This window comes from Mesoplodon densirostris, chromosome 3 (assembly GCF_025265405.1).
Source record: "Mesoplodon densirostris isolate mMesDen1 chromosome 3, mMesDen1 primary haplotype, whole genome shotgun sequence".
In the NCBI taxonomy this organism is placed as follows: domain Eukaryota; kingdom Metazoa; phylum Chordata; class Mammalia; order Artiodactyla; family Ziphiidae; genus Mesoplodon; species Mesoplodon densirostris.
Window position 1 is genome coordinate 93,532,498 of NC_082663.1, and position 22,160 is coordinate 93,554,657.

General features: G+C 50.2%; 1 protein-coding gene across 2 annotated transcripts in view; it reads left to right on the forward strand.

The window, feature by feature from the left end:
- The window catches only part of MCC (MCC regulator of WNT signaling pathway), a 275,062-nt gene that overhangs the window by 248,143 nt on the left and 4,759 nt on the right, over nucleotides 1-22,160 (forward strand). For both annotated transcript variants that reach the window (XM_060093238.1, XM_060093239.1), the window contains 2 exons: nucleotides 2,946-3,152; nucleotides 7,577-7,677. In XM_060093238.1, coding sequence (XP_059949221.1) covers nucleotides 2,946-3,152; nucleotides 7,577-7,677 — 308 coding nt within the window. The remainder of the gene's footprint in view (nucleotides 1-2,945; nucleotides 3,153-7,576; nucleotides 7,678-22,160) is intronic.

The following is a 22,160-nucleotide window of genomic DNA, read 5'->3' on the forward strand; positions in this document are numbered from 1 at the left end:
CTGGGAGGACTTTGGGCCGTGGCAGCAGATTCAGGTCAGATATTGGCCTCACCGTCTCAGCTCAGACCCTCACTTGACTCCTGCTAGGGAATCCTCACGCGACATTGGCTGATTTCCCCTCTCACTGCCCAGGAGCCGGGCATTGTGTCCATAACCGCAGTACCTTTTCCCCTCTCTGTGGGCCTTTGCACCCTGTGGCATGAACTGTGAAGCTGCCTTTCCATTACTTCTTCCAAACATCATGTTTCCTTTGGCCAAAGACTCCAGATTTCTTTTATATTCAGGCCAATATGTTGTGCGACAAATTCAGTGTTATTTTGGCCAGGAGAGATATTTTTGGTGAAATAAAAGCTCTAATATTCCCTTTGCTACTTGCAAATAAAATGTATACACATCAGAGAACTTTTCCAAAAAAATAGGAATTATAGAAAGCTGGAAGAGAAATAACCCATCATATCGTGACCCAGGGGCAGCCATTGGGTTCCCTCACTAGGAGTTTTTGCAGAAAAACATCAGAGTCACCTCCCTTCCCTGTATGTCCCTAACAGTATGTTCAAGGATGTGTGCTTGCCCACAGCAAATCCATTGCTGCAGATTTTGTCGGATTTCACCATTTGGTTCTAGGCTACAACTGCTGAGAGACTCGAGTTTCCTGGGTTTTTTCACTTCTTGTACTTGGTCTTCAGTAAACAGCTTTTGATTTCTAGATGATTGACTTGGCTCCTCCTCAAAGCCACTCTTCTTTTTTGGACATCCCATCCTTTCACTGTGACTCCTCTTCCTCTTTCTCTTTACTTGCTTTAAATATTTCTTTTCTGTCTCTTCTCCCTGTGACTTCTGGTTCTTTAAGTGCCGATTCTACCTCACCGTGACTCGCTTCTGTTTTCTCTTCGTGTGTGTGTGTGTGTTGGGAGGAGAACGTGGGTGCCAGCTCCCCCTTGGTGGAGGTTGTGTCTTCCGTGGGGTCCCGCAGGTCCTGGGTGGAGATGTCCCTGTAAACGGTTGTGTCCTTAGATCTGTTGGGACCCGTGGGTTTCAGAGGTTTAGGGCTAGTTTTTGCCATATTTTTGGCTGAGGATTCCTGTAGCACATCTACACATGCCTCATGCCTACGTGATTCCTCAGAAGAGGCTCTTCTTTCTTCTCCCACCCAAAGCCTGAGTGATGACACGTTTCCTCGCCACAGGGAGGAAGTCTTCTCGTCTCCTCTCGAGGCGGCACTTGGAGAGTCCTGGCTCCTGTAGCTGGTTGGGGGTCGGGGGGGTCCTCAGTCCTGGCTGTCTGCCCTGCCCTTGCATAGGTGCTGAAAGCCCAGGGCCTGGGGCCTCCCTGCCTGCCTGATGCCTCAGGTGGCCGGCGCTGTGGCCACCTTGCCTTTCCTCTTGGGCGGAGTGCCTGCTTTGTTTCTGGCACCCATGGATTCATCTTTCCTTCTTCCAAGCTTGGGTCTGTATGGTTGTTCTGGGTATGACCGTCCACATTAGCTCAGGATGCCGTGCTGTCAGAACCTTCAGAATCCGGCTCCTGATGGCAAAAGATGAGAAGGCTCAGTGTATGGAAACACCTTTCATCCTGGTCCTATGTCATTGTTAGGAAAGGTTTGGCGTCTTCTTTTCAGTGGTCGCTCGGCTCGGCACATGGCCTTCTCCATGGCTAACGCCCCCAGCCCTGAGTATGACTGGCCGTGGTGGGTACCCTCTAGGTGTTTCCCCATGTTGGAGGTGAGAACATCTACTCTCCAGGTCTGGCTTACCCAGGAGAGCACAGCAGGCCTGTGGCTTGTCACCTCAGAGGAGGGTCACTTCGGGGGTGACCTTGGTGAATCCCTCTCAAGGTAGTGCCTCAGTGTTATGAAGTAAGATGATAGAGATAGCTGGGGAGACGGACCGGGTGGTCATGGGGTGTTGGACTTGCCCTCCAGCAGAGGTGAGGGACAAGATCATGCCGTGGGCTCACCTTGAAAGCGGGGCAGGGGAGGGGGAATATAGCTTAGTGGTTACCTGGGCTCTGAGCCAGACGTCCTGGGTTCAAACTCAGGCTCCACAGTTTACCCAGTAATTGTGGGCTGAGCTGGTGGATTTCTCTCTGCATGCCTCAGTTTCCCCTCCATGAATGGAGGAAATACTCATAATACCTACCTCAGGTTGGGAGGATTAAGTGAGTTACTTAGTGTAAACATTTAAGACAGTGTTCCATGCTCAGTAAATGCTGGTGATTACCACTGTTGCCCGGCTCTGGTCCCAGTACAGCACGGTCCCATTTGGGAGTCACTTCTTTCTCTCCATAGCAAACTCTGATTTGGCTTCTTTAAGATACTTGAAGAAGTTACCTGAGGAGTAGTCACCCGGGAAGGGCTCTGTTTCGATTCGTTTCGTTTGGGGCCTAAAGTAGAGAAGAGCTGGGGGCAGTATCATTGCTCTGCACGCTTCCCAGCTGCCTGGCGCAGCTCAGAGCCCCAGACTGCCATCAGGGGTGATTACATATGTGGATTGGTGCTATGGAAAATGGAAAAGGAAATGGGAATTGGAAGGGACCTAGTCAGACCCAGCCTTATATGAATGACCCTTTTACAACCTCTTTGATGAAGGTTAGCCTCTGCCTGCCAGAAAACTGGTTTCTGTCATGGCTGATGAGACCACTGGGGATGTGGGCGTGGGGTATTCCAGTTGTTAGAGAGGTTTTCCTTATAGTGAGCCAAGGTCTGCTTGCCTGTAACTTCTACCCATTGATCTCAGTTCCGGTGCCTGGTGACAAGCGCATGGCTTGGTGCACGAGTCCATCCTTTAAGATGTGCGAAGACGACCATCTAGTCTCCTCGGGGTCGTGTTCTCCCCAGCTGCCTAGTGATCCCTCCCTCCGGGCTGTGGGTGGTAGCTACAGACCCCCTTCCCCCGCCCAGCCCTGCTCTCACCCCGTGGGCGCCTCGTGCGCTCTGTGCTCCGCAGGAGGAGATGGCGGAGTTGAAGGCCCAGCTGTACCTCCTGGAGAAGGAGAAGAAGGCCCTGGAGCTGAAGCTGAGCACGCGGGAGGCCCAGGAGCAGGCCTACCTCGTGCACATCGAGCACCTGAAGTCCGAGGTGGAGGAGCTGAAGGAGCAGCGCACGCGGTCCCTCAGCTCCACCAGCAGCGGTGGCAAGGACAAGGCCGGCAAGGTAGGGGCACAGGGACCCTGGGGCTCGGGCCTCGCCGCCTGCCCAGGTCCCGCCAGCCACCGCCGCCCACCACCCTGATGCCTCAGCTTCCTTATGTGCATAGGAGCCGAAAGCCAGTCTAGAAATTCGAAAGAAGGGGACATTTTGCGGGCAAAGAAACCAAGTCCACAGTTTGAAAAAATCTCACTTTTACGGACAGTTAAAATTCCATACAATTCAACTGTTACATACAGTTGAAGCATTTTCACAGATCACGGTCTGATCCAGGGAGCGATCTATGCAGTGGTCCAGGAGTCTGATACTGGTTCCACCTCTTCCTTCTATCCCGTGTCACACAGTGACCATCGTTGGTTGATCACTCTGGGCCCGATCATTGCATGTATCATCTCCCTTAAGTCTCACGACTCTCAGGAAAGAAGAGTTATCCCCATTTACATGAGGATAATGAGGTTTAAAAGAACTGAGGGGGTCTCAACAGCTAGTGAATGGCAGAATCGAGATTTAGCCCCAGTTTGGCTGATGGCCACTCCTCCTCTCGTCTGTTTCCTCCTCGACTTCCAAGAGGTGGGAGGCCGGAAGCATCATGAGTCAGAGAAGGAGGAAGGCGAGCCCCGCATTACCCAGAGGATATCACAGAGAGTGGTCTATCGATGATATCATCTTGCAAACTCACACTTTCATTAGCCCACAAGTCTTTTTTTCTAGAATCCAAGCTCATTCCATCAGCCTCTATCTCAGAGTGATTCCAGATACTGCACTGGAGAAAAAAACAGTCCAGAGTTTAAAGAAAGATATCCCTCGCCCCAGGGTGCTGGAATTCTGTGCGTCGGATTTTCTGTTGCTGACAAACGCCAGCTTCTCCTGACCCCACTTTGTCTCAGGCCCAGGACTTGTGGGCCTACGCTGACTTGCTGGTCTAATGAGTGGCCCCTTACGGCCCAGATGCAGTGATGTCTTCACGAGAGTAGTGTACCTGCGAAGAAAGCACCTTGATGATACTGTGTGGCAGTGAAGAAACAGCTAAAACAGCTAAGAGCTGACACGTGCTCCACAGAGGCCACAGAACCCTTTGCCTGCCTCTCACCTGCAAGGGCACCAAGGGAGTCCATAGCCATGGTACCCAGCTGGGCCACTTTCCTGAGGCCCCAGCTGCTTCTCAGTCATCCATTCATGTGATGGATGTGATTTGGTCCAGGCAAGATGCTGGAGGCTGTTCCAGGAGTTTAGATTGCCCTGGAATGGGCAAATAGGTGATCACAACGCAGGGACACAATGGTCTTGGGTGCAAGGATCAATGCCCGGCGCAAGGGCGGCGCAAGGGGAGGCCACAGGCCAGACCCACGATCCAGATTTGGAGATTCGGGACAGGTTTCCTGAACTGAGAGCCAGTGGAGAGTGGGTGCTAGCCTGAGGAAGAGGGCCAGGGCGGACCAGGAAGTCCACCCTAGGCCAGTGGAATGGCAAGGGCAAAACCTGGAGGGAGGAGGAATCCATACGCTGGCTGGGGAGACCAGCCGGCTGTGCCGTCCTGAGGACGGGGAGGAATCTCTGAGGGGTTTTTGCAGGGGGTGAGGTGACACAGTCTGAGCTTTGGAAATGTCACCATGTGGGTGCACCCTGAAACCACGTGCCCGGTGCTTGGGGAGTCTGATCATGGTGAGCAGCAGCCCCTGCAGGGCTGTTTCACACGGGAGGATCTGGGGCTCTGTTCTGTGCCAACAGCTTCAGAATCTTTGCTCAGCCTTTTGAGTTTGTTAGCAGTCACTTTGGGACAGAGCCTGAGAGACAGAGCCCCAGCGTTCATGTGCGCCCTTAGGGAGTGGTGCAAACGGACTACTCAGGCTCTTGCCAGAGGCCCAGGGACTGAGCATCCCCCTGGTTCTTAGTATTTATTTCGACTGGGGGAAGCTCTGTTTCGTGGAATGGCTTCAAAGAACAGAAATCTCTTTGATGGTAAAGGCCAGATGATTTATTTTTATTTTTATTTTCTTACATTAGGGTAAGGAGCTTTATTAGAGTGCTCTTTGTTGTTCAGGTAATGAAATTAGAGGAAGCTGATTATTTTGCCTTTTAAAAGTTATATCCAGGGCTTCCCTGGTCACGCAGTGGTTAAGAATCCACCTGCCAATGCAGGGGACACGGGTTCGAGCCCTGGTCCAGGAAGATCCCACATGCTGCGGAGCAACTAAGCCCGCGCGCCCCAACTACTGAGCCTGCGCTCTAGATCCCGTGAGCCACAGCTCCTGAGCCCGCGTGCCACAACTACTGAAGCCCGCACGCCTAGAGCCCGTGCTCTGCAACAAGAGAAGCCACCGCAATGAGAAGCCCACGCACTGTAACGAAGAGTAGCCCCCTCTCACCGCAACTAGAGAAAGCCCACACGCAGCAACGGAGACCCAACGCAGCCAAAAATAAAATAAATAAATTTATTTTTTTTTTAATGTTAGATCCAGGGCTTCCCTGGTGGCACAGTGGTTGAGAGTCCGCCTGCCGATGCAGGGGATGCGGGTTTGTGCCCCAGTCCGGGAAGATCCCACATGCCGCGGAGCGGCTGGGCCTGTGAGCCATGGCCGCTGAGCCTGCGTGTCCGGAGCCTGTGCTCCGCAACGGGAGAGGCCACAACAGTGAGAGGCCCACGTAGTGCAAAAAAAAAAAAAAGTTAGATCCATTTACTGTATCAGTAATACCTCCCTTCTGGGCTATTCATTTGGTCTTACTTGTTGGCAGATGAGGCAAGCAGTCTGGAGCAGAGGCTGGTATACTGTTAACATTTTAGGATTTTTGGGTCACGTGGACTCTGCTGCAACTACGTAACTTTGCCGTTGCGCAATGGCACTGTGAAGGCAGAGACAATACAGACACAAAGGCACATGGCTGTGTTCTAACACTTCATTTATGGACGCTGAAATTTGAATTTCATATGATTTCTATACATCACAAAATATTCCTTAGAATTTTTTTCCCATGATTTTAGAAACAAAAACAATTCTTGCCCTGTGGGCCTTTTATAAAAACAGGTGGCAGGCCAGATGGGGTCTAGAACATCCACTCTCGCTTCTGAGGCGGGGGGCTGTCATGCTTGGTTTAAAACTTCCCTCCAGCCAACAAGCTGGGTCCCAGATCTTGCCCAAGTGATACTAGGTTTTTTCACTTCTTGTCTGTGTGCAACAGAGATTACCAGACGTGTTCAGTGAAGGGCACTGGGTGAGACAAAGCTGTCCCTTGTCCTTAAGGAGTCTTTTGAAATGTTAACCCCGAGGGGAGTCGCTGTATACACTAGAAGAGGGTGTTGGACTCTGGGGAGACTCCAGGGCTAGTGGATGGGGGCTCCGGTCTGCAGGTCGCCAGGCGGAGAGGAGGGAGGGAAAGCAGAGCTGGAGGAGCACGGGGGTGGGGGGAGTTCAGGTGCTGCGGGCTCCTCCAGAGGAGCCCCGTGTGGTGGCGTTTCTTTGCCAGTGAGCTGAGGGGACCCAGTGCCCCCTGTCATCTGGATTTCTAGAGCCAGGTTCATACTTAATGGAAGCGCTCATTCCATCATGATACAGCCTTCTGTTTACATTCTGTCTCAGTATAACAGATCAAGGGCTTTTTATTCTCAAGCCTGGGCTGTAGTCAGCCCTCTGTAAATGTCTGCTGAGCAAATTATCAGGTGAGCGCCGTCCCCTGTGCTTATTTCACAGCACAGCAGCTGCCCTCTGTCTAAATGCAGAGAAGGCAGAGCGCTCGGAGGGGTGTGAGCATTGCTTTGTGAATTCGTCCTGACTCCATTTAGGATTTAGGCATTCTGGCTCTTATGTTTCCTCATCTGTAAAAGGGGAGGATTTGGTTTAGGTGGTGTCAAAGCTCCTGTCTGATGCTAAGGCACATCTTCTGTGAATGTGTGCTTCTGTTGTCCTCCTCCTTTCCTGGGTCTTCTAGATGATTACACTGAACCCAATAAAGCCCTTAACTCTAGGGAAGATTGGTTCTCTCCCCAGGGGACGCGGGATGAAGGGAGGGACGACCCAAGGATACTCACATGTGTTTCCCACTTTTATGAGCTACCAGAGGCTTAACCCAGTGGTGAAGGGCACTGACCTGGCATCAGTTGGCATCCTGGTTCCACCGTGTCCCTGCTAGTGACCTGGGGCAGTGTAACTTCCCTGTGCCCTAGTTTTTCTCCTTGGCAAAGAGGGGATAATGACAGTATCTGCCTCAGAGGATCGTCACGATGATCAGATAAGAGAACATGTGTGGAGAGGGCTCAGCCCAGTGCGCGGCTCCCTGTGAGGGCTCGGAGCGCGGGGCAGCCGGCGGCAGACGTCGAGGGGACGTCGAGGGGCGGAGCTGCCGCCGCCGCCGCCGCCGCCTGTCACCTCCCGCGTCTGCCTCCGGGGGCCCTCGGATTGGCTCCAGACCTGACCCGGCTGTGTTTGCGTCCTCAGGAGTCTGCGGACGCTGCCTCCCCAGCTCTGTCTCTGGCTGAACTGAGGACGGCGTGCAGCGACAGCGAGCTGGCCGCGGAGTTCGCCAACGCCATCCGTCGGTAAGCGCCCTGCTCACAGCCCCGCCGGGCAGTTTATTCCAGGAGTGACGGCTGGGTGCCAGGTTCTCCCCGTGTGCTCCTCGTGGAGCATTACAGGCAGCCTGGGAAGGAGGAGGCGCCCATACGGGCTTCTTTGGCCCAGACCTGGAGGCCAGAAAGGGGAATGACGGGGAGAATATATACAGTCATTTCACCTGCAGGTAGAAGAGGCCTCTTTCTGTACTTTTGGTTGTGGTGTGGCATTGGCTAGAACCTCAGGACTGTGTTAAATGGTGAGGAACAAATCAGGCATCTTTTCATATCACTGGGATGGAATATTGCAAGTAAATTTTGTTGGATCTTTAGGGAATTTTTAACAATTTCTTTGGCTGCTTTATACGTGTATCGTATTTCTCAAATATAAAGGTAATTAAGTTGACTGAAGGAAAAAAAAACAGGCATCTTTATCTTGTTTCTAGCTTCAGTGAGAATGCCTCCCTCCGCATCTCTGGCTCTTTCCAATCAGACGGTCTCATTGTTGATTCACTGCCCGACGTTTTTCCTCTATTGCGACTGTTTCTTTCCCTCTCTTCTTTCTCTCTGGATCTGTCTTCCATATTCCTAACTTTTCATACTCTCGCCACCCTTCTGCACTCTGTTCTAGAGGAGGCCTGTCCAGTCGAAAGGTAATGCAAACCATGCCTGATGTCCTAAATGTTCTAGGAACCACATTGAAAAAGTAAAAAGAAACAGGTACAGTCCACTTTAACAACGTATTTCATTTCACTCATTGTATCCAATATATCATTTCAAAATATAAATCGATATTTTTAAAAGATATTAATGAGATATCTTATTTTCTTCTAATTTTTTTTTTTTTTTTTACTAAATGTTCAAAATCTACTGTAAATCTAGTAAATCTACACTTACAGCACATCTCAGATTCAAACCAGTCAACGTTTCCAGTGCTCAGTAGCTCACGTGGCCATGACTTCCCGATCGGATAGTGCAGTCCTGGGGAGGTTCTGCAGCTTTGTTTCCCAGCTCACTCATTTATTCCTTAGCTAGAGCCATCATGGTGTTTGGATGCTGTGTTGAGTTTATTTTGGTGATGAAACCTATCATCTCTTGTGTCATGATATGATATCTTCTTGCGTCTCTCTGAGGATATTTATTATACTTATTCTAAAATGTTATTTTGTCTACTGTATGAACTTTCCTCACGTGTGAGTTTTTAAGGTTGAGTTTTGTGACTCTTTCTTGGTTTTGGCTCACAAGCTTGCCTTCTGGGCTTTCTATTCCTCCCGGCTGACAACTGGTCTCTAGGCCGCATATCTGACCCAAGTGTCTGGTCCCCTCCGGTTCTAATGGCCAGCACCTCTCACTGAAGCACCTCTGAATCCCTTTCTTCCTTTTTTAGCAGCTTGCTTCTGTGTGCATTTTGAGTTGTGGTTTCCTTTTTCAAGAAGAATAAAAATCTGCCTTTCCTTTTTTATGATTCCTGATGGTTTCTGGCAGACAAAGAGCACTCTTTAGTTTCCATCGTGCTGGAGGGGATTTGGGGTAGGAGGGGAAGGCTACAGTGTGTGCTCAGGCTGCTGTCTTGGTCCAGCCAGGGCTGTTTATCTTATAGTGTAGCCTCCAGGCTAAGGGTGGATTGCAGGCTGCCATGTGGGGAACCTCACTACCCTCCTGATTTACTCACTGCCACTCTTTGTCTTTCCTTCCAAGTTGTAATAGCTCAGTTTTTACATTGCCAGTGCCTCTGGCCATGTGGTTAAATGGTAATCGCTTTGCTTGAGGCAGGAAGAGAGAAGCTGCACAGAAAATGCCCTCAGCTAATCCTAATGACGTGATTGCGCCAGAAATTCGGGATGCAAACCACCCCCTGCTGCCAACAGGGAGCCATTTGGATATTGTATCTGTAAGCTAAGCCCCTGCATTTTTCCAGTTCCCCGAACCTCAGAGGCCTTGCTGGCACAAGCAGGATGCAGGTTCTGCTGACTAAGCATAAAGGGATTTCATTTGTTCTGTCAGTCACAATGGATTTCCAATAGCCAGCCTTAAGTTGCTTAGCATGGATTTCTAATCAAGCCCCAGATACATGGAGCCAAGAAAGAACCCACAGGGCTACAGGAAAAAGGAAAATAACATAATTATACTGTAAATATAGCTTAGAAAGTGGAATCGTCATTTCATGAGGATATATAATACAGACACCTAAAGGCTGAGGTTTGGGGATGTTTTTATTTTTAAAAATCCAGTGGAAACTACGACCTTCTTTGAAGGTATTAAATCACCGCCACACTAGTGGTTGAGTCAGTTGAGGGAACCTTCCCAGAATTTTCAGACATATTCCTACCTTGGAAAAGGATGGTTCTCAATACCAAAGCTGTGGGCCAGGGGAACCAGACTGAGAAGAGCAAGTGTGGCGAGGGGGATGGAGCAGAGGCTAGGCATGGTCTCTTCTGGAGGGGAGCCCCTAGGCGGGTGCCAGTGACATTCCAGTCACTGGTCCTGGGTTCCCGCCCTGTCCCAGCCTGGTCTCCGCGACACCTAGCCCCTGCCCTGCAACCCTGCTCTCCCGGTGTGTCTGCTCCCAACCTTCTTCTGTTTGGAGCAAAACCAGGCCTCCGTGCAGTCACACATTTACCGGCTACCTCCCATCTGGTCTGATTTCATTCCCTCCACTTCCATGGACGTTTATTGGCTCCGGGGTTGCCATAAAACCCCATCTGGATGACCAGGTTTTCCAGTCTTGCACATGAGGTTTTTCTTTATCAGGGCACCTTGTCTTTGCCGTTGTCTGCATAGGCTGCGTGCTACAAAACCCTTCTCCATCCCAGATCCCTCTCCTGCTCGTGGTCCTAGTAAAATTTAACTGAACCACCCAAGAAGTAAACTATACAAATGCGGTTAAGGAGAGGGAATTTTCAGAAATGAGTTTTCTTTGGACTTAACGCGGTATTCGTGTAGCGTGCCTTCGGGAGCCGAGCACAGCTGAGAGGAGCAGGCGGTTCCATCTTCGCCATGCTTAGAAAGCAGCAAGGGGCAGGTGGTGGTCTCCATATGATGCGGGAAGAGGCCGGGGGGTGGGGGTGGGGAGAGACCAGCACTGCAAGGCCCAGCGGTTTCCCAAGGTCACACAGTGAGGCAGCGGGGAAATCGCAGGCCCCGCCCCCTGCGTCCCTGCCAGACCCCCGCGTGCTGGCAGAGGTTTGCTTACAGGTGAGTGTGAGCTGAGCCCGCTCGTGTGGGCTCACCTACACCTGGACCCGGCGTAGTGTGCGTGGCCTGGGCGGACGGGAATCCCTGTGCTCCTGGTACACAGCTGCCCATCTGTCCACCGAAGGCTGAGGGCACGTGAAGGGCTGGTGGTGAGGGCGGACTTCCTCAGACGCACAGAGTGCAGGTCGTTGCGGTTCAAAGGTAAGGATGCTGTGCCCCTCAGTGCTGAGGGACAGGGAGGAATCAGGAAAGGGCTGTGACGTGGTGAGCAGCAGCATGTAGCATCACCTCAGATGCTTCCACACCCCTGTCCCTGGGCCCCAAGGCAGGGCAGGACCAGCTCCAGCTCCCACCCAGGCACCGCAGAGGTCGGCCGCCCTGTCCCTGCAGGAGACTGTGTTCATTTAGTCACAGGCCCGCCAGGGGCTCTGCTGAGCGCTTCGGGGCACTGGCAGCTGCCACCTGTGTCTGCAAGTGCCAGATGGTTCTATAAAACGCTAAGTGAAGGCAATCAACAAATCACAGCGGCCGCTCTGTCCAGGGACAGGATGCGCCCGACTCATCAGCAGAGAAGGGGCACTTAGACTTCCTTTCATCTCTCTGATGAGTTACGGGCAAGCCGCTGCTGCCGGGAGACGGCTGTGTGTCAGATCCCTGTAAGGAGACATCGGGGGCAGGTGGGCCCCGACTGGTTAGGGTGGTCACAAGAGACCAGATCTGGAGGACATGGATGTGCCCCTGGGCGGGGGTGGAGCTGGGCCATCCAGGAAGATACACAAGGCGGCGTCTCGGAGTTCAAAGAGACGGAGTGGGAACTCCCCGGTCAGCCCTGGCCCGTGGGCCTCCACCGCTGGCTGAATTACTCCTAATGGAAGGGACTCCAGATGACACATGAACCCGCAGCGCTGACACAGAAGCCAAGCAAAGAACATGTTTCAAAGCAAGGAAGCGACCACTTCAGGTTGGGGTGGGTTAAGAAGGGGAAAGGCAAGAAGCAAAGACAGCTGGTGGGAGAAGGTCGCTGTGCAGAGAGGGAACTCTGGGGGAACTCTGTCTAAGAAGGAGACCCCGGAGCGCATCGGTGTGCGCCTGAGGATGACCCCATAAGAGAGGGCTCTCTCAGGGTCACAGAGTAACTTTACAGGATGCAGATCTGATGGTACCCTCACACTCGTGTTCCTCTGCTGTGTAACAAAGTACCACAAGCTTTGCAGCTTAAACAATGCCCATTCATTAGCTCACAGTTTCTGTGGGTCAGCAGGGCAGCATGACTGGCTTCTCTGCTTAGGGTCTTACAAGGCTGCAGTCAAAGCGTCATCCAGGGCCCTGTTCTTATCTGGAGGCTCTTGGGAGGAATCTGCTTCAAAGCTCGTTCTGCCTGTTGGCAGAAGTCAGCTCCTGGCGGTTGTAGGGCTCACACCCCATTTTCTTGGGGCTCTTGGCCAGGGGTAACTCCTAGAGGCCTCTAGAACTCCTTCTGCACAGACTTCCTGGTCCTCAAAGCAGCAGACACCTCCCTCTCATCACATCCCATCCCATCCCTGCTTCAAATCTCTCTCCAGGAAGAGCCCAGTCCTTTTTAAGGGCTCACCTAAGTCCGCCAGGTCTACCCAGAATCATCTTATCCTAAGATCAGCTCTTTGGGACTTTAATTACATCTGCAGAATTCCCTCACAGCAGCACCTGGATGAATGAATAACTGGGAGGCGTGTGTATCCTAAGGGGCCAAAATCTCAGAGGCCATTTTAGAACTCTGCCTACCACACCTCATTACCTAAGACCTTCCAGTGACTCCGGCCGTCTGTGTCTAAGCTCCTTCGCAAGTGTGTGATGGGACCCCTGCCTGCTTCTCCACCCTTTGCCCTATCACATGCCCCTCCCACCCTGAGCCACACCAGGCCGCCCGCCCTCTCTGTGCCTCTGGGGCTTCAGTGCTGCTGCTACCTCTGACCTCCCACCACCAAAGCCCAGGTCCCAGGCACGCACAGCACTGTGCCTCTTCCCTGTCTGTAAGATGTGTTTATTTTTTGGTTCTAGTGAGCCCTGATTTCGTTCTGTCAGAGAACACATCATTGCTTTGTTTCTTACGTGCCTGCCTCTTCTTCCCCTGCTTCACCTTCCGCTGCCTGCAGGAGAGTCCCTTGGCGGGGGGGGGGGGGGGGGGCAGGGGTCATGACTTACCCAGCTGTACGACTCTGGTGACTTTGTTCCTTCTAAATGATCCCTCAGTGATCTCAGCCGCATTTCTCTCTGCCCACTGGACATCTCCCCCGAATATCAGGCTAGAGCCTTAAAACACACCATGTCTCAAACAGAAATTATAATCCTGTTTCCTCCTGCCCTTTGAAATTGGCCTCTTTTCAGAATTCCTATTTATATTAAAAAAAGTGAATTCTTCCAGTGATCTAGGATTATAATTTTGAAGTCTCCTATCTCTGTCTCTTGTCTGCAGATTGTATTGTTTTTTTCCGTTAGAATCCCATCCATCCCATGCCATTTGCACTGCCTTCTCCTGAGTTTAGCCCTCAATCCCTCAGAACTCAGTAGCATCCCGATGGGTCATTCTACCATTAGTCTCACCTTGTGTTCTGCCACCAAAAATACCTTAAAACACACTTCTGATCATGCTGCTCTGCAGGTACACCTTCAGTGGCTTGGCCTGCAAGATCATCTGTAGGTCCCTAACTTAACTTACTAGCCCATATTTCAAATGTTTCCCTACATGTAACCTGCCGTCCAGATTCATCTGGGCAGTTCATCTTTCCAAGAGCATGCCCTTTGCTTTATCCCCCCACCCTGCCCCATCTCTCTCAACCTGGGGACCCCTCCTCTTCATCCCCTCCCGTAGGACACTCATCTTCCGGAAGCTTCCTGTGTCACCTCTTCTCTGCGCCCCTGATGGTACAGACCACTCATCGTCCATCGGTGCCCGCAGAGCACGTGGTTGTCAGAGGGCCTTAGAACAAGCCACAGCAAGCCTCCTTGAGTTCAGATCCATGTCCGAGTTCCAAAAATATCTGCCCAGCTCTAGAAATCTTCCGGATTGGTAGGAAAGAACAACTGTCCATGAAAGGAAAGAAGATGGCACTGATTGACCCCGATTTCAGCAGCTATGGATTAATACTGTTTTTGAGCCGTACACATAGTGGATTGAAATGAAGAGGGAACTGGTTGGAGTCCTTTAAAGAGGGAGACCCCACTGAGCAAACAAGCAGCAGAATCTTCACCACTTTATTAGTAGGACCATTATTTTTAAAGGTGCTGTTTTATTAAACTTGCACTTGCTGACTCTTCCTATGTGGCTGATTTATAAGAGCAGTCAGGCAGTGGACGTTGTGCTCAGAATTCCATAAATGCACAGGGGTCTGCAGGACGTTAATGGAATACAACGTGCACCTGTGAGTTCATTATCATGTCAACAAACGGCTGAGGCCCAGAGCCGGCCTCAGAGGGCACCGGGAAAGACCAGTGTTCATCCTGGGGATTGAGGTAGGCGTTGCTTGGATAACTGAGATTTCTTTGTATCCCTGTCATTCCCCCCACGTTCCAAAAGCTCAGAGAAAAGGCCTTGCCCTGGATCGCATAAAGGCAGAGTGATGGAGAACATCGAAGCACCCTGTAGCATGGGCAAGGCAGCAGCGTGCAGATGTGCAAGAAACGTGGTCGTAGGGAGGTCTGGGCCGTCATCTTGTGGCTACTCCTGGCAAACTCACCCCAGCACAACACCTGCAGAACATGATTATCTGGGACACCCCCTCCTTAGTTCCACAGGCCTGGGCTCTTCACCAGAGAGCTGTCTCCTGCCCCACTGTCTGCTCGTTGTGAATCAGCATACGTCAGCAAGATGCTGAAGGGCAGGCTCGCAGACAGACCCCTGGGTGCGTCCCAGCTCCGCAGGCGCACCTGCCGAGACCGTTCACTGTGCCTCAAGTGCTTCATCTAGAAAACTAGAATAATAGAGCACTGACCTCCAAGGCTTGTGGTGAGAAGTGACTTCCTCTTTGTAAAGGACTTAGAGCTGTTACGGCTGGATTTTCTAAAAGAGAAGTAGTTATAGACTGTCACGGCTACCATGAAGGAAAGAAAGAGGGTCATAGTCTCTGCGGAGATTTTTTTTTTTCCCCAAAAAAAGTAAATATAGGTTGCAGTGAATAATGGGGAAGTGACAGGGTGCTGGGATGTCATTACCCTGGGACATTCATTTAGATGGGTGGTCAGGGTAGGCTGCTCTGAGGAGATGATATTTAAGCTGAGATGAGAAGGAGGAAAAGTAGCCATGGGGAGGAAGTTCATCCCAAGCAGAGGGGACTGACTGCACGGGGTTCCGTCCTGGGAAGAAGCTTGGTGTGTGCTAAGAATGGATAGGATTCCAGGGTGTGAGGGGGAGGGCGATACCAAAGGCTGGGTCAGGCAGGGCCTTGAGTCAGAGTAAAACCATGGACTTTATTCCAAGTGCAGGGCAATAAATACGATCTGAGTTGTCATATTAAAAACTTCCTCCGGCCACTCTGTGAAAGCTAGATTCCGGGGTACAAAGGTGAAGCAGAAACACCAATGAGGAGGCTCCTGTGGTTGTCCAGGAGAGGAATGATGGCAGCTTGGGCCTGGGTGGTGGCAGGAATGGCACCCATTTGGTAGGTGGGGTTTGCTGCTGAGCGAACGTGGAGGACGAGGCAAAGGGAGGGTCAAGGCTGACTGAAGACGGGTGTCAGCAACTGGGTGAATGGCCTTGCCGGCCTCTGACGAGCGAGGAAGCGCGGGTCGGGGAGGCCGTCTCAGAATGTCTGCTTTGGACACGCTGAACTGAAGATGCCTGTTAGGTAGAGATGTCACAAGGACAAGTCCAGAGCTCCGGGGAAAGGCCTGAAGATTTAGAAGTTTTTAGCATGTAGGTAGTTTCTAGGAAAATAAATGCGAATGGAGAGAATCAAGTCAAGAAAGGGTGGGGTAGGGCTTCCCTGGTGGCACAGTGGTTGAGAGTCCGCCTGCCGATGCAGGGGACACGGGTTCGTGCCCCGGTCCGGAAAGATTCCCCACGTGCCGCGGAGCGGCTGGGCCCGTGAGCCGTGGCCGCTGAGCCTGCGCGTCCAGAGCCTGTGCTCCACGAGAGAGGCCACAATAGTGAGAGGCCCGCGTAGCGAAAGAAAAAGAAGAAAAAAAAGAAAGGGTGGGGTACAAAATAGGGTCCAGGCCCAAGTCCTAAATACTCCCAGCATGTAGAGGTGGAGGAGAGGATGAGGAACCAGGGCAGAAGACGGCACGGACAGCTGGGGAAGTGGGATGAAATCCAGGCGCCCGGGGAAGAGGAGAAGGTGCCGACAGGTAAGATCAGGCCAGAGGGGGACCCTTGGATGCGTCAATGCCCAGATCATCGGTGGCCTCGTGAGCAGTTTCAGTGGAGACGGAAGCCTGATAATGGAAGGTGGGGAAGAGGAACCACATAGGCGGACCGTTGTCTCTCGTTGTTTAATTCCACATAATGAGCAATTACAAAGAAATTCCAGGCCCTGTGGCTGCGACTCCCTGCGGTTTGGTCTGATTACAGCTCCTCTGGAAGGTTTCCTGGCTGGTGCAGCCACTGCCCACCTCATCAGGCCCGGGCTCTTGGCCTGCCTCCCCAGCCTCCTCATTTGGACTTAGTGATTAAAGCACTGAGGCTGGCCTTTTTCTTTGCGGGAGAATGCGGCCTCCTCCCTGATGGCCCCGAGAATCCTGCTTCCAGACCCCCGGGCACACTGACAGCCTCACTGCAGAGGCCTGCGAGGCCGTCCCCTGCCCAGGCTGCCCGCCTGGATTTTCTCGTCACCAGCAAACTCCCACTGTGAGTCTGCCTCTCACTCCCCCTGTGTGTATGTCACTGCTGACAATTACGCTTCAGTTAAAAATAAAAAGCACTTCCGGCTGCGTGGCTAAAGTAAGATTCGGAGGACCTTTTGTGACCAAAGGTGAACCTGGGGATGGGGCGGAACCTGTAAGCGAAACCCCCGTGTGTGCTGGGGGCTGTGGGTCTGCGTGGTGAGAGTAGGAGCCAGGATTGTCTGCTTGCTGCTGTAGGTGCATATTCCTGAGGGTCTGTATTACTGAGTGTGAAGACACAAGGAAGGGATTACACAGTTCTGGTCGTTCCGGAAAACACCGTGTGAACACATGACCATGGAGGGGCAAGTGGAACATGTAGTGTTTAATTTGTACTTTCTCATCTGCGTGGAGCCTATGAAAGTGTTCCTTTTAGCCTTATTACCTAGACAAACCATAGAAATTCTTTCTGAACTGAAAGCCAAGCAAATTTGAATCAGAAGTTAGAAGGAACAGGAAATGAATGGTTGAGGTTCCAAAGTGACTTGGATTAGCAGGTTTATGGCTCTCAGTGTTTTTCAGGTCATCCTTTGAAAATCAGAGGAAAGCTGTGGTCTTCAGAAAAGTAGAACCGTGCGTGTAGTTTTGCATAAAAGTTCAGAGAGTTCGAGACCACGTGAAGCTCATTTGTAGACCCAGGTAAATAGCACTGCTGCCCTACCAGAGTTTCCCAAATTTGCACAATAATAAGAATCACCTGAGGCATTCTTTTTTATTGAGGTATAATAGACATATAACATTATATTAGCTTCTGGTGTACAACGTGATGATTCAATATTTGTATGTATTGCAAAATGATCACCATAATAAGTCTAGTTAACATTTGTCACCATAGTTACCAAAAAAATTTCTTACTTATAATAACTTTTAAGATCTCTCTCAGCACCTTTCAGATATGCAGTCCAGTAATATTAAGTATAGTCACCATGCTGTACATTACATCCTCGGGACTTATTTATAACTGGAAGGTTGTATCTTTTAACCCCCTTCACCCATTTCGCCTGCCCCCAGCCCCACCTCTGGCAGCCATCAGTCTGTGCTGTATATCTATGAGCTTGCTTTTTGTTTATTTATTTATTTATTTATTTTTTGCGGTACGCGGGCCTCTCACCGCCGTGGCCTCTCCCATCGCGGAGCACAGGCTCAGGATGCGCAGGCCCAGCGGCCATGGCTCACGGGCCCAGCCGCTCCGCGGCATGTGGGATCCTCCCGGACAGGGGCACGAACCAGCGTTCCCTGCATCGGCAGGCGGACTCTCAACCACTGCGCCACCAGGGAAGCCCGCTTTTTGTTTTTTTAGATTCCACATACAAATGAGATCATACAGTATTTGTTTTTGTCTTATTTCACTTAGCATAATACCATCAAAGTCCATCCATGTTGTTGCAAATGGCAAAATTTCACTTTTTTATGGCCGAATAATATTCCATTGTATATGTATCCCACATCTTTATCCATTTATACACCGATGGGCACTTGGGTTGTTTTCATATCTTGGCTATTGTAAATAGTGCTGCAGTGAACATGGGGGTGCAGATATCTTTTCAGGGTGGGGATTTCATTTCCTTTGGATAAATACCCAGAAGTGGAATTGCTGGATCATATGTTAGTTTTATTTTTAATTTTTTGAGGAACTTCCATTCTGTTTTGCATAGTGGCTACACCAGTTTACATTCCCACCAACAGTGCACAGGGTTCCCTTTCTTTGCATCCTCACCAACATTTGTTATTTCTTGTCTTTTTTACAATAACCATTCTGACAGGTATGAGGCAATATCTCATTGTCATTTTGATTTGCATTCCCCTGATGATTAGTGATGTCAAGCATCTTTTCATATGCCTGTTAGCCATCTGTTTGTCTTCTTTGGAAAAATGTCTATTTAGATCTTCTCTCTTCTGTTTTTTTTTTTTTTAATTTTCTCTTTCATTCAAACCCTGGCTTCTGCTCATTTTTTAATCAGGTTGTTTTTTCCCTATTGGGTTGTATGGATTCTTTATATATTTTGGGTACAAACCCCTTACTAGATACATGATTTGTAAACATTTTCTCCCATTCAGTAGGTTGCCCTTTCATTTTGTGGTTTCCTTTGATGTGCAGAATTTTAGTTCAATGTAGTCCCATTTATTTATTTTTGCTTTTGTTGCCTTTGCTTTTGGTGTCAGATTCAAAAAATCATCACCAAGATTGATGTCAAGCAGCTTACTGCCTGTGTTTTCTCTAGGAAGGAGTTTGATGGCTTCAGGCCTTACCAGGTCTTTAATCCATTTTGAGTTAATTTTTGTGTATGGTGTAAGACAGTGATCCAGTTTCATTCCCTTGCATGTAGCTGTCCAGTTCTCCCAAGACCATATATTGAAGAGACTGTCCTTTCCCCATTACACACACACACACACACACACACACACTCTTGGCTCCTTTATCATAATTGGGCTCTCTATTCTGTTGTATTGATCATGTGTCTCTTTTTATGCCAATACCATGCTGTTTTAGTCACCTGGAGCACTTCTTTTTTTTTAAAATAAGTTTATTTATTTATTTATTTATGGCTGTGTTGGGTCTTCGTTGCTGTGTGTGGGCTTCTCATTGTGGTGGCTTCTCTTGTTGCAGAGCATGGGCTGTAGGCGCGTGGGCTTTAGTAGTTGCAGCACACGGGCTCAGTAGTTGTGGCTCACAGGCTTAGTTGCTCTGTGGCATGTGGGATCTTCCCGGACCAGGGCTCGAACCTGTGTCCCCTGAATTGGCAGGAGGATTCTTAACCACTGTGCCACCAGGGAAGCCCTGGAGCACTTCTTGAAACTACACTTCCTGGGTCTCAACCCAAACCTACTGAATCAGAATCCAGGGATACCCCTGGTACTGTTACTATAAACAAATGCTCTAGAGCAGCACTGTCCGTTAGTAACATCACATGAGCCACAAAGGCAAGCCATGATGTGTGTAACTATATTTTCTAGTAGCTACGTTAAAAAACTGTAAAAGGGAAATAAACATATTTAGCCCACTGTATCTAAAATATTATCATTTCAACATATAATCAATGTTTTTTCAGTTATTTTACCTTCTTTTTTTCATATTAAGTCTTCAAATTCCAGTGTGTATTGTACACTTACAGCACATCTCAGTTCAGACTGGCCGAGTTTCAAGTGCCCAAATGGCCTCCTGACGCCTCTAGGCTGAGTGTGGGAAGTGGCCCTAGAGTTGCTACTGCACAGGGGTTTAGCGTTTGTCCAGACAAGCGACACCAGAGGCGTGACTCTTACTGCGGGCATCTGCCTTGCTCAAACAAAAACAGGTATAAAGTAACTCACATTTTAGGTTTAAGTTTGGGGTTTAGCCTGTCTTTATAGCTTTAAATAAATCAGCATCATGGTTTTCTACCCTGTTTGGACAGCAGTTCACTCCCATCTCCCTCCCTTCCGGAGGCCTAAGGGGTTCTGGGGACAATTCTCAGCTCCCAGAGATGGCTTCCCACTCCCAGCCCTGTCCCCATCTCCCTTCACCCCCAGCCAGGGTTGGGCAGGGTCTATGAGGGCCTCTCTTGCCGTCCTGGGTTCCATCCTCCATTGGAGTCTGCCAGTTCTGGAAGGTTCCCTCCAGTCCCCAGGGGCCTGGGCCCTTCGTTTTATGGGAGCTGGGATTTGCACACTCGCCCTTTGGTGTTGGGACAGGGATGTGGATGTAATTAGGGGGTGGGGAAGAAGCCATATTGCTCCAGGCAGTTTTATGTTGTGAATTTGAATTCATGGTTAGATTTTAAATTCTCTTCGTAATTTTCTTCTTTCCTTTTGCACTATTAATCGACTTAAAAGAATCTGAAACAGTAACAAAATGTAAAACAAATAACCCTTCCCTATTCTTTGTAGCCAGAGGGAAGAGGGGAGAAATCTTTCATGCTCTCCTAACTTTCCCTCAGCTGACGGAAGGCTGCCTGCAAGGCTGAAGGGATGGGCTGGGGAAGGAGGGAGAAGCCGCCCTCCTGAGATGCCATTCTCACTTCTGGTAGGAAATGGTGCCACTCTGGGATTCCAGTGGGAAATGCAGCCAGATCTGAGATTTCCTGGTGGCCGCTAGGGCCCAGGAGAAACCTCAGCAACCAGGAGGCACTAGCTGGAAGGCTCTTCGGGGGCTCCAGCTCCCTTAGGGCTGGTGGGAGGAAGTCACTGGGGGCTATGCACACTTATCCTCACTCACAGAAGCAGGCCTGGAGTTTTGTGTTGCAATTCCTTTCTTCATTAATGAATTTGGAAAGCTGAAACTGCACTTAGAGTAGCTGGAGGCAGAAATGTTAAAAGATTGGATACTTGAAAAGCCAGGAGGGGAGAACCAGGGCTGAACCACTGAGCACCTGAGAGTCCTCCCCTTGAAGGTCACCCCCCAGGCCCATCCTACAGGAAGCACAACTGAGACTCCGCACACACTTTACAAAAGCACCCAAAATTATAAACACTTAAAGCAACTCGAAATGAGTCAAGTGAAAGCGGTGAGTCAGTGAAAGCATCCCGTCATCCCCCTTCCGGGAGTTCAGCACTGTTGAGTGTTTAGCCTTAGTCAGTCACTACAGTATATCAGCTATTCACACATTTTTGGTTGTTTTTGCAAACATGACATCCAATAGAACTCACCCTTTTCACTTGACAGTGTATCAGCTTCTCTTCCATTCCAGTGCACGTCAGTCTGCATGTTTTATTAACAGGGTAGAGCATTTCAAGAGAACCACTAGGAGACCTTGAGTGACTTAACCAGCCCCCTGGTTGTTTCCCATTCTTAAGCTTTTAATAACCAGAGCTGAAGTGAATCCAACTGTAATCGCATGTATAGGAACCTACACTCATACTGTTTCTGTAAGAAAAATTCCTATAAAGTTTCTTAGTCAAGGGATGGGTTCATTTTTTATTTTGCTAGATGCTGGCAAATGCCTTCCAGAACCATCATGCTAATTTACATTTCTCATACACTCATGAGTTGTTTTTAGAGGAATTTCTTCCATAAATCCTGGTTACTTGGTATGCTCCAAGGTATCCCATACCTTAAGTGACCTGTTTTAACAACTGTTGTCACTGAAGCTATCTGCTAGCATGGCGCTCGGCACTGGGGATACATCGGGGAAGAAACCAAATAAGGTCCTTGCCGCCCTAGGGCCCGCATGCTGGTGGGGGAGTCTGCTGAGCAGGTTACAGCCGACTGTGCTGAGCGTGCCATGTGCGACAGAACAGAGTGGCACCGTGCCGGTGATGGGGACCTCAGGAGGGAGGAGGGCGGTCGGTAACGCCTCCCTGCCCAGGTCTGTGCTCTCGTGGGAATTAGAGGAAGGCAGTAAGCTGACTGGACACCAAAAACCTCCTAAGTCACTTGGCTTGGGTCCCTGCAGTAGTAAAGACCCAATGGAACTTGAAGCCAGGGACTGGGGGAGTCGAATGAG